Source organism: Anomaloglossus baeobatrachus, chromosome 10 (genome assembly GCF_048569485.1).
Source record: "Anomaloglossus baeobatrachus isolate aAnoBae1 chromosome 10, aAnoBae1.hap1, whole genome shotgun sequence".
NCBI lineage: Eukaryota > Metazoa > Chordata > Amphibia > Anura > Aromobatidae > Anomaloglossus > Anomaloglossus baeobatrachus.
In genome coordinates, this window is record NC_134362.1 from 150,029,000 (window position 1) to 150,043,614 (window position 14,615).

Here is a 14,615-nt window from a genome sequence, read left to right on the forward strand (position 1 = left end):
TGAAGACCATTTATGTAGATTTTTTAATACGGGTAATACATAATTTACATATACACAAGAATATATACACTGTACATATGATATATAATGAGCTAAAGTATGTTATCCATAAATGCGAATTACTCTATTGGAGTGGAACATGGTAATTAAATTTCTAATGTAGGATGACTTGCTGCCTGCATGCTTTCAGATTTGTGTTTTCTCAGAAACAACATCTATTCTATCTTCCAAGAGATGATGGATGAATAGAAATGTGTGTTATTGCTTGTTTGGATCATTATGAACTGAAATATATCAAACTCCAGATTTGCTAAGCAAACCAATCTTCTTTTCCTTATTCTTTTTCAGTTTGGAAATAATAACAACTACATGAATATGGCAGAAGCCAATAATGCATTTCTTGCTGCAAATGAGGTAGGTGTACTTTTAGCTCTTCTCATATACATCTGTTTGCTTAGATAATTTAGCAGACAGGGGATAAATAAGATTGAAACTCTGCATCTCAATGTGTTTCATGAAGCACAAAATAAAGACTTTAATGAGAAAGAAAATAACCCGACAGTACTACATTACCACTCAATTTAGCTGGCCATAAGGCAGTTACGCCTGTAGCATGCCAATACAGAAAACACATGCCTAATGGGAAATCAAGCATATAGGGGGTGCTATTCTGGCAAATATATACTACACATATGGATTTTATTTTAATAAAATTCTACGTTCTCAATTAGAAATTAGCAAATTTGTTCAAGTGTGATTGAATTCTTCTTGAATTTTTCAAAAATTCCGAATACAGATTTTTTGTAATTAACTTGGCACAAATTCATCAAAAAAGTGCCCAACTGCAGCTGAACCAACAAGGGCTGGAAAAACTATAAACAATAATAATATTCACTTCAAGGTTCACCTATCCCCACCGCCCCTCCTGCAGCCCGCCATCCGATGCTCTTGGTCTCTGTTTTTCTCATTCTCTTGCAATGCGTATCCTCTTTGGCCTTTTCATTCCAAGCTGGAAATTCTGCCATGACTTGGCGTCTGACTTCCCTACGGGCCATGCCTTCAGAGGCCTAGTCATGCTGGAATCTTTTGCCTGGAGTGAAGAGGAACGACTAGGATATGTCAGAAGAAGAAAAGAAGAGGTGTGTAGGACAGGATGATGCACTACAGAGTTGGAGGGACAGATGAGCATTTAGATGACATTTTTACATTTTTTCTGTTCTACATAGTTACATAGTTACTTAGGTTGAAAAAAGACCTAGGTCCATCTAGTTCAACCTTCCTCCACCACATCCTATGCTTTTTATGCCCTGGGGGCTCAAGAGACCCAAAAACATAACAAACATTCAGTTTCCTTAATGTAAATTTGCTGTAAATTCTGCATGATTTGTTTAAATCAAATCTGCTCATCTCCAGTCTCAAGATTTTTTTTGACGTAAGGAATGTTTATCAGGGTTTCGATCAAGGAAAAAATGTTATTATTGAACAAAGCTACATAAATATAATTATTTACCACCCAGTTCACTATAAATTCTGTAAAAGATTTGGCCATTCCAAAATTGAAAAAAAATAAAAGAAAATACATAAAAACAGACAACAAAAAATTAAGCAAAACTAACTCACCATGATGTAAAATGAAAAAATAAAGAAGCAAATTTATCAAGTGTTTTTTTTCATTTATACAGTGCAAATTTAAAGGGATATTCCCATCAAATCAGTATGTGACCACCTGTGTGCAGATCACATACTTGTGGTCTCACGACTGGCTGTCACACCATAGAATCCTCATAATGCACAGTGGGTGCAATGTGAGGATTTACAAGTCTGCAGTCACATAGAGTGACAAAGTAGTTGCAGATCTGTAGCCTAAAGGCCGCTTAACACGCTGCGATATCGTGACCGATATCGCTAGCGTGCGTACTCGCCCCCATCGGTTGTGCGACACGGGCAAATCTCTGCCCGTGGCGCACAACATTGCGCGGACCCGTCACACTACTTACCTGCCTAGCGACGTCACTGTGACCGGCGAACCACCTCCTTTCTAAGGGGGCGGTTCGTTCAGCGTCACAGCGATGTCACAGCAGCGTCACTGAAGCACTGCCCAATAAAAGCGGAGGGACGGAGATTAGTGGGACGTAACATCCCGCCCACCTCCTTCCTTCCGCATTGCGGGCGGCCACAGGTAAGGTGAGGTTCCTCGTTCCTGCGGTGTCACACATAGTGATGTGTGCTGCCGCAGCAATGAAGAACTCCATCGCTAGCTGCAGCAGCGACAATCGAGATTAGGGGAGCATGTCACCGATGAGCGATTTTGAACGATTTTGCGACGATTCAAAATCGCTCATAGGTGTCACACGCAATGACATTGCTAAAGCAGCCGGATGTGAGTCAGAAATTCCATGACCTCAATGACCAACGAGATTGCTTGAGCGATGTCGCAGCATGTAAAGCGGCCTTTATGCCAGACAACTCTTTTTATCTAGACAGTCTTAAAATGTGCCAGATTTATCAAGGTTTTGTATGCTGTTTGATAAATTTGGTGCAACTTTAGAATTAGTTTGCACCACTTATCAGTTGGCTTATTTTGTGGCAGAAATTTGCATCAAACCTTTGGTGGACTGTTGTACATTTAGCCCATTTATCTCCTGGGGGATAAAATAATAATCTCCACAAACTGTGATTTCCCCCCCCCCAATAAAAACACCCTCCCTCCCACCGGAAATCCTCTATTTCTAGCTGGCTTTATGTGGGCGGAGACCCGAACAGGCCAATCATTGACTGTCCATAATGCTTGTCCATAAATGAAATAGAGATAGAGAGACAGGCACAATATGAGAAGCATCCGTGGACAGATTTAGGATAGTTATTTAGAACTGCTCACCTTTGCAGGTTGTGCACCCCCGCACAACTCCAGTGATAGCGTGTCAGTTCGGGGTATTCCTCCATTCTGATTGCAGTGTCCAAGCTTATTGAATCCAGACTTATGGTATCGTTGTCGGTTCCTGAACTCCACCGGCACCTTGGGATTTAAGTTTTCCTCCACGATCCTTCAGTTCCCAGCTGGATTCTATAATGGGTTGGCAGGTTCTTTGCAGCTACTACCGAAATCCCAGGTAGGAAGTGGGTATATGGAAAAGAGTTCTTTCGGTCTAATGTAGCGCATAAGGAACCACTTGCTGATATTATTATATCAGGTACCTGATATTACATCATGTACCTGATGAAAGCATATTTTCTGCTGAAACGCGTTGTATTAATAGGAGCTTATAATTAATAAAGTACAACATTTAATATCAACAAGTGGTTCCTTATGCGCTACATTAGACCGAAAGAACTCTTTTCTATAATGCTTGTCCAAGCATCTCACCAATTTGAATTGAGTAATGAGTGTTCCATCATTTTAGTGCTCACCTACAGTTAGGTCCAGAAATATTTGGACAGTGACACAAGTTTTGTTATTTTATCTGTTTACAAACACATGTTCAGAAATACAATTATATATATAACATGGGCTGAAAGTGCACACTCCCAGCTGCAATATGAGAGTTTTCACATCCAAATCGGAGAAAGGGTTTAGGAATCATAGCTCTGTAATGCATAGCCTCCTCTTTTTCAAGGGACCAAAAGTAATTGGACAAGGGACTCTAAGGGCTGCAATTAACTCTGAAGGCGTCTCCCTCGTTAACCTGTAATCAATTAAGTAGTTAAAAGGTCTGGGGTTGATTACAGGTGTGTGTTTTTGCATTTGGAAGCTGTTGCTGTGACCAGACAACATGCGGTCTAAGGAACTCTCAATTGAGGTGAAGCAGAACATCCTGAGGCTGAAAAAAAAGAAATAATCCATCAGAGAGATAGCAGACATGCTTGGAGTAGCAAAATCAACAGTCGGGTACATTCTGAGAAAAAAGGAATTGACTGGTGAGCTTGGGAACTCAAAAAGGCCTGGGCATCCACGGATGACAACAGTGGTGGATGATCGCCGCATACTTTCTTTGGTGAAGAAGAACCCGTTCACAACATCAACTGAAGTCCAGAACACTCTCAGTGAAGTAGGTGTATCTGTCTCTAAGTCAACAGTAAAGAGAAGACTCCATGAAAGTAAATACAAAGGGTTCACATCTAGATGAAAACCATTCATTAATTCCAAAAATAGACAGGCCAGAGTTAAATTTGCTGAAAAACACCTCATGAAGCCAGCTCAGTTCTGGAAAAGTATTCTATGGACAGATGAGACAAAGATCAACCTGTACCAGAATGATGGGAAGAAAAAAGTTTGGAGAAGAAAGGGAACGGCACATGATCCAAAGCACACCACATCCTCTGTAAAATATGGTGGAGGCAACGTGATGGCATGGGCATGCATGGCTTTCAATGGCACTGGGTCACTTGTGTTTATTGATGACATAACAGCAGACAAGAGTAGCCAGATGAATTCTGAAGTGTACCGGGATATACTTTCAGCCCAGATTCAGCCAAATGCCGCAAAGTTGATCGGACGGCGCTTCATAGTACAGATGGACAATGACCCCAAGCATACAGCCAAAGCTACCCAGGAGTTCATGAGTGCAAAAAAGTGGGACATTCTGCAATGGCCAAGTCAATCACCAGATCTTAACCCAATTGAGCATGCATTTCACTTGCTCAAATCCAGACTTAAGACGGAAAGACCCACAAACAAGCAAGACCTGAAGGCTGCGGCTGTAAAGGCCTGGCAAAGCATTAAGAAGGAGGAAACCCAGCGTTTGGTGATGTCCATGGGTTCCAGACTTAAGGTAGTGATTGCCTCCAAAGGATTCGCTACAAAATATTGAAAATAAAAATATTTTGTTTGGGTTTGGTTTATTTGTCCAATTGCTTTTGACCTCCTAAAATGTGGAGTGTTTGTAAAGAAATGTGTACAATTCCTACAATTTCTATCAGATATTTTTGTTCAAACCTTCAAATTAAACGTTACAATCTGCACTTGAATTCTGTTGTAGAGGTTTCATTTCAAATCCAATGTGGTGGCATGCAGAGCCCAACTCGCGAAAATTGTGTCACTGTCCAAATATTTCTGGACCTAACTGTATCACCAGTCTTCAACATTTTATTCCCCTTTTGGCATGATAAATCTCTCCCATTATATACCGCCCTACCAATCCATAGGTGAGGTACTCCTCTCATAGCACTGCTTGGATCCATGTGCTTCCTCTTCCAGTTGTAGCCAGTCCTACCAATCCCAAGTTGGGGTGGTTATCTCGTAGCACTGTCTGGATCTATGTGCTTCAGCCAGTCATACCAATCTGTAAGTTAGGTGTTCCACTTATAATACTTCCTGGATCTCTGTGATTCCTATTCTGGTTGCAGCCAGTCCTACCAATACCTAGTTGGGTTTTACTTTCATAGTACTCCCTGGATCTCTGTGCATCCTCTTTCATTTGCAGCCAGTCCTACAAATCCCTAGGTGGGATGGTCATCTTGTAGCACTGCCTGGATCTGTGTGTTTCCTCTTTGAGTTGCAGCCAGTCCTACCAATTCCTAGGTGAGGTGCTCCTCTCATAGCACTGCCCGGATCTCTGTGCTTCCTCTTCCAGTTACAGCCAGTCCTACCAATTCCTAGATGGGGTGGTCTTCTCATAGTACTGCCTGGATCTCTGTGCTTCCTCTTCCAGTTACAGCCAGTCCTACCAATTCCTAGATGGGGTGGTCTTCTCATAGTACTGTCTGGATTTCTGTGCTTTTATCCGTTGCAGCCAGTCCTACCAATCTCTAGGTGGGATGCTTCTCTCATAGCACTGCCTGGATCTCTGTGATTCCTCTTCTCGTTGTAGCCAGCCACTGCTCTGTACATTCTGCTCATGTTTTATTAGTAACTGGTGCAATGTCCTTATAGTCGCTGGTGCAATATCCACAAACTATGCCCAGCAGAAGAGAGAGCCTAGCGACTAAAAGCTGTAGAAGTGCTAGAAGAGTAGTGGGAGATTGGGAGGTTAGTATACTTTATTTCACACCGTGCTGGATCTTTTTTATTTAACTCCTTTAAAAACAAAGGATAGCACTTTTTTATAGTTTTTTTGTTGTTTTCTTTTTTAAATCTCCCTTTAATATCCTGATAGCACTTCTGGCTAGCTTAACTTTGCACCCAGTCTTATGTCTGCAGTATATTTATTCTATGGTCATTACAGATATATAAATGTGTCGTTGCTTACCAATAATCAATAAACAGCAAAGCAAAAAATTGGTGCTATAAATTTGTGGTCACAATTAAAATATAACTTTTAATGTCCAAGTTAAAAATACCTATACACCACACAACATAAATGGTTGTAAAACCAACCGAGATAATTGGAGCTAATGTTGAGCTCCTCCTATTACCAAGTTAGGACACTATGTACCCGGTAGGAAAACCCCCCACCGTAGTAACAGTAATCGAGACAATAGTGTGAAATTGTCTCATGTATAATACACACAAGCAGTAATCCACAGCAATAAATAACCATAACATAGGTCTCACTGTGATGTATGAAGCAAAAAAAGTTAATCCACAGGGGACTGTGGTCAAGAAATTAAAACTTAATTTGAAAAGCGGACTTCCAGCATGATGTGTCCGGGCTGGCATAAAGCTTTATGCCACCCCGGACACATCATGCTGGAAGTCCGCTTTCCAAATGAAGTTTTAATTTCTTGACCACAGTCCCCTGAGGATTAAGCAAATTAAGAAATGCATCGGGAGGTCTAAGAAAGTATCAGGTCAGATTGTTGCCAGCTAAGGGGTATTGTGAGGCTGACTTGGTGCCCCCCCCCCCCTCTATTGGACAACTTTTTTTGCTTCATACATCACAGTGAGACCTATGTTATGGTTATTTATTGCTGTGGATTACTGCTTGTGTGTATTATACATGAGACAATTTCACAATATTGTCTCGATTACGGTTACTACGGTGGGGTTTTTTCCTACCGGGTACATAGTGTCCTAACTTGGTAATAGGTGGAGCTCAACATTAGCTCCAATTATCTTGGTTGGTTTTACGACCATTTATGTTGTTTGGTGTATAGGTATTTTTAACTTGGACATTAAAAGTTATATTTTAATTGTGACCACAAATTTATAGCACCAATTTTTTGCTTTGCTGTTTATTTATGGTTATTACAGGCAGCAAAATTTGGGGAGGAATTCTTTCTAATATGTTAATGGAACCATTCACGCCGAGTACAGTAGATGTGCTGATCAATAGGACTATTTCAAAATTAGCATTCCAGTCACTCGTTCCATCTTTCCTATGACCATCAAGACTTGCTTAGATAATCGAATAATGTTTGGCATAAGGCCTGGCATTTATTTGTGATAATGAACACAGAACCCCATCTGTAATGATAACATAATGTTTCATTCTGTAGAATTTCTTCCTACATTAGAATCGAGCATTGATGAAAAGTCCGCTACTAGCAGCTGTTAAGAGACAATTTAATTCCAGCTGTGATAATTCACCGTGGCAGACATAGGCTGTTATATGTTGATACAACAACCTCTCTACATTTGCATTTTTATCAAAGGAACAAATGTTTTCAACATTTCTGTACAGATGGCATTCAACCATCTACACCCTGGTTAATGTATTTCTCTTCTAAATTGCTTTATTTTAAAGCATAAATATTTGAATATATTCTATATGCTCTAATCATAAGAAAATAATGCAAGATAATACTTTTTATTTATGCCCAAGTACATTTTTGAATTATATCGATTGAATTGTACCATTTTATTATGTTCTTTTCCTTTTCTGATTCTAATCTGATTTTTCAATGTGCAGGATTTGTAGATCACCTTTATACTATGTTTGTAATTCTATCAATGCTTTCTTTGTGCAGAAACAGCAGTGGACCGATGAATGCTTTAAGGTACTCCTTGTTTCATGTTTATTTTTCTCTTTTTATTTATGTAATTTACAAAATTGCCAACAATGAACACATTTTATTTACAATTATATATTGTCTTTTTCATCCAAGTGACTAATATAAAGCTTTTGAATGTGACATATTTAGAATTTACACAATGGTATGAAAACTCTTTTGAGTCAAGTGATCAGAATTACTTTGCTATATTAGATATTACATGACTTTTATGTCTTTTCTTTTGGATCATAAATAGCAAATAGATAAAATATTTATTTTGCCATATCTCTATTTTCACATATGCATCAGTTCAGGTTCTTTTAATAGAGTATGTAAACATATTGACAAATATCTAAAGAGTTCTCTTAATGGACCCTTTTTAATTAATTTCTATTTCAGGGTATAGAGGCGTCCTTCAAACAAAAGGGTCTTCAGTAGAGATGAGCGTTTTGCTTTGCTCAACCCTGGTTTATGATACAGGTCATTGCTCTCTTGCCATGGATAGGCGCCCTGAGAATTTCCTTACCTTTTGGGATCCCAAGCTTAGATTATTATTAGCCGGGTTGGCGAGATGTCACCTCTGTACTGCACATTGCACAAATTACATCAATCCAAGCCGGCAAATCAAATTATGTGCCAGGGAATCTGGAAGTTCATGAATTCACGCATCTCCTGTCCACATCAGTAGAGCATTAACCTGGACCATGAATAGGATTTGTGCAAAGCAATATGCTTATCTTTAGCCTTCAGTAGTGATGAATGCACTCCACCATGCTCAGGTGCTTGGTACTCAAAAACATCAAGTCGGATGCTTGGTCATGCTAGACTTGAATACAAGCAGAATGGAAATCAAAGGGAAACTCCACCATTTTCCCAGAAGATCTTCTGGAAAAATGCTTAAGGTTCCCATTTACTTCCACTATGCTTGGTACTAGAGTCAAGCCCGTTCGAGCATCCGATTTGGTCTTTTCAAGTACCAAGCACCCGAGCATGGTAGTGCTCGCTCATCACTAGTCTTCAATCAAAATTACGCTGACTCTGAGCTGTGAAAAATAAGCCAGAATATAAGTGGCCACAACATGACTTAACTGTCTACCAAATACATGTTTTGCCAACAGCTAGGTCTTCTGACTCCATCATATACATGCACTCTCGGCTTGGCCAAGCAATTATCTAATTTTTTCGGGGGAAGGGCAATCATCCGCTGCCAGATAGCTCTAGATTTAGCCTGTTTACTGTAAAAACAAAAAGGATTGGGCTTTCAAATTCAAGTAGCCCAATCATTTTTCCATTGACATTATCAATCAATGCTTCAACCATAAAATGTAGTACAATATTCAGCTCATATTTTCACAGCTTTTTTGATACAGACTTGATAAAATAACATACTGGCCTTGATTCATCAGGTTGAACCAAAATTCTGTCTTAAAATTCTTTCAAATGTTGCAATTTTGTTTACAATTGTGTTGCACAAAAAGTTTACTAAATTTGTACTTTTCCACCACCTCCACCAACTTTTTAGAAAGCATAATGGAGCAGGGGAGGGAGTAGCTGAGCGTACAGGACAAAGTCATTATATTTTACACCAAAAGAATAGCAAAAAATATGGCTGAAATGTACACCAGTATCTGGAGACATTTCTTACAATGGCACGTAGCAGCTATTTAATGCTCTTAATACATTAAGGAGCGCAAGCCTCTAAGCTCTTCTGGCAAACATTCCTGCAGTAGACCCTCCTTGACACTGGGTTTTAATTTTCAGCACACCTGATGGTAAAACTACTAAATTTTGCCTATTTGGCTGCCCGGGATGGGCAGGTAGCAAAAAACAATTCTCTTTTTTTTCTTTTAAACCTTTTAATGTTTTTTTTCTTACCGCTCCTGGTGTTTCAGTTTTTGTTTGGAGACACAATATAAACCATATACTGTGTGTTTTATTATTCTGTTTGTTGTTTGTTCATTGGGACCTTCAAGCACCTTTGGACAAGAGAACATTATAAAAAATTTTAAAATAATCCATCTTTTTCATTTAATTATTACTTAGTGTCAGCTAAGATAGATCTAGGGTCTATTGAATGCCAGATCAATACAATTTCCACTTTAGGCAGAAATACTTAATTTAAAATCATTATACTTTACTAATCTAACAACTAACAGATCACTATTAAGGGAAATATCAATATGTTACTATTTATTCAAGTGCAGAAAAACAAAAAGCCAGCACTAAATGTACACTTCAGCACTAAACATTCCAAACTGTACTTATTATAAAAAATTTTGAGATTTTTGGCAAAAAATTGCAATTTCTTGAGCTGCCTCGCCACGTCACGGCAATTCTCATTTGAGGCAGTCCTACACTAAAATATTTTTATAAAATGTGCCATACGGCCTCACATATGAATAGTAGAACTGCTCTTAGCAGCACTCACCTGGTCTATTTCAATCCCGTACCCATGACTGAGTCATGGCTGTGGGCGGGACAGGTCCAAGCAAATGCTGCATGAAGTAAATAGCCTGTGGACAAGGCCTGATGACAATGTGAACAGTCACCAACCGCCAAAATCTAGACAGATGGAATACATTGCAAATTGGGGTGCATAGCAAAGTGGGGGTCAGCCACCGACCAATTCAATGAAGAAAAACAAAAAGCCAGCACTAAGTGCAGTTGAATTCTACTGGGCTTTATAAATATCCTTATTCTCCAGAAGTCAGATTTTTGGTACTTCGGCTGGCTGTCCTCCATTTCGCTAAACTATAGAGGGCCGACAAAGGTAGAAAACAAAACCCTAAAGATGGCTTTACACGCTACGACATCGCTAAAGCGATGTCGTTGGGGTCGCGGATTTTATGACGCACATCCGGCTGCGTTAGCTATGTCATTGCGTGTGACACCTATTAGCGATCTTGAATCATTGCAAAAATGTTCAAAATCGGTGACATTCCCCCCAATCTCAATTATTGTTGCTGCTGCAGTTACGATGTTGTTCTTCATTCCTGCGGCAGCACACATCGCTACGTGTGACACCGCAGGAACGAGAAACCTCACCTTACCTGCCTCCCGCCAGCAATGAGGAAGAAAGGAGGTGGGCGGGATGTTCGTCCTGCTCATCTCCGCCCTTCCACTTTGATTGGGTGGCCGCTTAGTGACGTTGCTGTGATGCCGAACGAACCGCCCCCTTAGAAAGGAGGCGGTTTGCCGGTCACAGCAACGTTGCTATGCAGGTAAGTATGTGTGACGGGTCCGCGCGATTTTGTGCACCAAGGGCAGCGATATGCCTGTGATGCACAAATGATAGGGGCTGGCGGGTACGCATGCTAGCGATCTCGCTAGCGAGATCGCAGCATGCAAAGCGGTCTTAATACCTAACTGCTAAGCTCTCTAGCCATCTCTGCTGCTCCCTGTCCTTTGTATGGTCCTTGTTTCCTCTTCTTAGCCCCGCTGTATGCAGAAACCCAAGTAATCTTCACATTAGGTCGGGAATTCCAGCCGTAAGGCAATGATACAGGTCCTATCATAGCATCATGTCCATGACTTGACAATGCACATTTCCTGGAATGTCCCAGTTCTAGTCACGGCATTTCATGAGGATGCATTGGGTTTTAGCTTGCGACAGCAGTAAGAAGAAGCACCAAAGACCGTAAAGAGGACAGAAAATTGTGATGGTGGTAGGAAGGTGAGTATTGGTTGTCTTTTCCCTTTATCTACATCTTCAGTTCATTATGCCTTGTCGTTTCTCTAGAGCCTAGACCATAATAATGGACATTCAGTTTCGGGAGAATTTCCCTGTAAAGTCGGCAAGATTTGGTTAATTCAAATCAGATCTGCTCATCTATAATACTAAGCTCCCTTTATCCATTAATTTCTAACCCATTAGTACTTTTGTGAAATAGAAAACTCTTCTCAATATAAACCAATACAATATTATTATTTGAGATATGATATGTAGAGATGAGCGGACCAGTGGAAGTTTGAGCTCTGCTGGTTCAGCCGGACTATATATAAAGTTCTGTTCTGGACCCGGACTTGACCTGAAACCTAATGGAAGTCACTGATTGGGCAGTTCATGTCTCCACTCTCATGCAGCCAGACGGTTAGACCTTTTTCTATTTTTTTGGTGCACACTAAATCCAATTACGCTCTTGTTATCCCCAGACAAGCCATTCAAACACTCTATGTGGCTCGAATCAGGTTGAGTGCTGACCGTACCCGAGCATAGTGATGACTGGTTAGCAGACGTAAAGCACCTGAACTCTGAACTTGAACACTGTTTTTTGGTAAAGTCTGTGTTCGGTATGAACACTGACCTTTACTTTTCAGATTTTCTCATCTCTAATAATGTAGTGACTGTTAAAGGCATAGAAAGCAGTTACATCTCCTTATATGTTACCACCAATCTTTCTAGCATCGGAAATATTTATTGATATAATATTTCAAAGGTTTAATTACAGTGATAATGAAAACAAGTTAAAACGCCACATAACAAGAATGAGTGTTTACCCGCATTGTTAATGTGATATGTTAGATTTCATTAAGCAGTAATGGTGTAGCAAATGAGTCACAAATTACTGTTGCATCTGTTAGAAGACCACATTAGTGCCAAATAACTGCAAATGCAGCCATTGGGTTATGGTCATTAGCCAATCGCTTCTGATCATGGCCAATCTATCTATGGTAGATCAGAGACTTGGAGTTTCCGTAATGTGAAAAGTGACTGTTTTTGCCTTAGAAAAATAGAAAAAAATAAATAAACATATAAACGCCCACTGCTGTGGATTTAGTATAAATTGTGCTCTGCATCAAAAGTGATTATTTGAGCTTGAACAGTCTATCCAAATAGCATCTTCCTATAGAATTGCAGGGCTCATCACTCCTGACCCCTAATGACAGCTGACAGGTTGTATACGCAAGCAAAGGGTTTTTAATGTTTTTGCTTTTTTGTCCACTGTATACCGCCTTCATACAGCTTGCGGTTATTAATTTCTATCATCATTAACAGTTTGAGGAATGACAATGTATTGCAGCTAATGAGATCGTTCCCTAGAATGCATCTTTTCTTTTTTTTTTCTCCTATTAACCGGCATGCAAAGCTTTGTCTCACGTAATAGTAATTGTGTTTACTGCACAATGGTGGAATAATTACGTTTTGTTATAGTTAACAGACATGTAATGAGGACGGTATCTGTCTTCTACTCTGCCCAAGATCATTACCAATATTTTACCCCTTGATCTTAGAGTGGTCTGTCTTCCCACTTTAATTATTTTAATAATATGTTTTGTTAACTTGAATAATGAGTATTATTTTTAGTAGTTTATATTTACTTCATACTTATAATTCCTTTTATTTTCCTATACTTAAATGTAATTTTTAATATTTTTTTGTATTTGTTAACATTTATAATATTTTTTATATTTTTTTATATTTTTTTACATTTCTGTCAAGCTGTAAATAATACAATTTTGGCTTCAATGATTTTAGAATTAGAATCATCAATTTTATGTGTGCATGCAAACATACTTGTATTCATATGTAATATGTGTTTTGGGGGTATATATATATACCCCTCAGAAATGTAATAAAAAATAATTATGAGCTCAGCTTTAAAGAATATACCCCAAAAAATATACACTGTGTGCAGAATTATTAGGCAAATGAGTATTTTGATCACATGATCTTTTTTATATATGTTGTCCTACTCCAAGCTGTATAGGCTTGAGAGCCACTTACCAAGTAAGTAAATCAGGTGATGTGCATCTCTGTAATGAGGAGGGGTGTGGTGTAATGACATCAACACCCAATATAAGGTGTGCTTAATTATTAGGCAACTTCCTTTCCTTTGGCAAAATGGGTCAGAAGAGAGATTTGATGGCCTCTGAAAAGTCCAAAATTGTGAGATGTCTTGCAGAGGGATGCAGCAGTCTTGAAATTTTCAAAGACTTGAAGCGTGATCACCAAACAATCAAGCATTTCACAGCAAATAGCCAACAGGGGCACAAGAAGCGTGTTGGGCAAAAAAGGCGCAAAATAACTGCCCATGAATTGAGGAAAATCAAGCGTGAAGCTGCCAAGATGCCATTTGCCACCAGTTTGGCCATATTTCAGAGCTACAATATTGCTGGAGTATCAAAAAGCACAAGGTATGCCATACTCAGGAACGTGGCCAAAGTAAGGAAGGCTGAAAAATGACCACCTTTGAAAAGATATATATATATAAGACATTAGATAAAACGTCAAGACTGGGCCAAGAAATATCTTAAGACTGATTTTTCAAAGGTTTTATGGACTGATGAAATGAGAGTGACTCTTGATGGGCCAGAGGGATGGGCCAGAGGCTGGATAAGTAAAGGGCAGAGAGCTCCACTCCGACTCAGATGCCAGCAAGGTGGAGGTTGGGTACTGGTATGGGCTGGTATCATCAAAGATGAACTTATGGGACATTTTCGGGTTGAGGATGGAGTGAAGCTCAACTCCTAGACCTACTGCCAGTTTCTGGAAGACAACTTCTTCAAGCAGTGGTACAGGAAGCAGTCGGCATCATGCAAGAAAAAGATGATTTTCATGCTGGACAATGCTCCATCACATGCATCCAACTACTCCACACCGTGGCTGGCCAGTAAAGCTCTAAAAAATGAAAAAATAATGACATGGCCCCCTTGTTCACCTGATCTGAACCCCATAGAGAACCTGTGGTCCCTCATAAAATGTGAGATTTACAGGGAGGGAAAACAGTACACCTCTTGGTACAGTG

The 14,615-nt window shown here is 39.6% G+C and overlaps 1 protein-coding gene across 2 annotated transcripts in view; it reads left to right on the top strand.

Moving 5' to 3' along the window:
• The window catches only part of TOX3 (TOX high mobility group box family member 3), a 219,666-nt gene that overhangs the window by 153,598 nt on the left and 51,453 nt on the right, over positions 1-14,615 (top strand). Inside the window, exons 2-3 of one of the 2 annotated variants that reach the window (XM_075325729.1) lie at positions 349-414; positions 7,846-7,875. In XM_075325729.1, coding sequence (XP_075181844.1) covers positions 349-414; positions 7,846-7,875 — 96 coding nt within the window. The remainder of the gene's footprint in view (positions 1-348; positions 415-7,845; positions 7,876-14,615) is intronic. The other variant, XM_075325730.1, reaches the window with a different exon arrangement.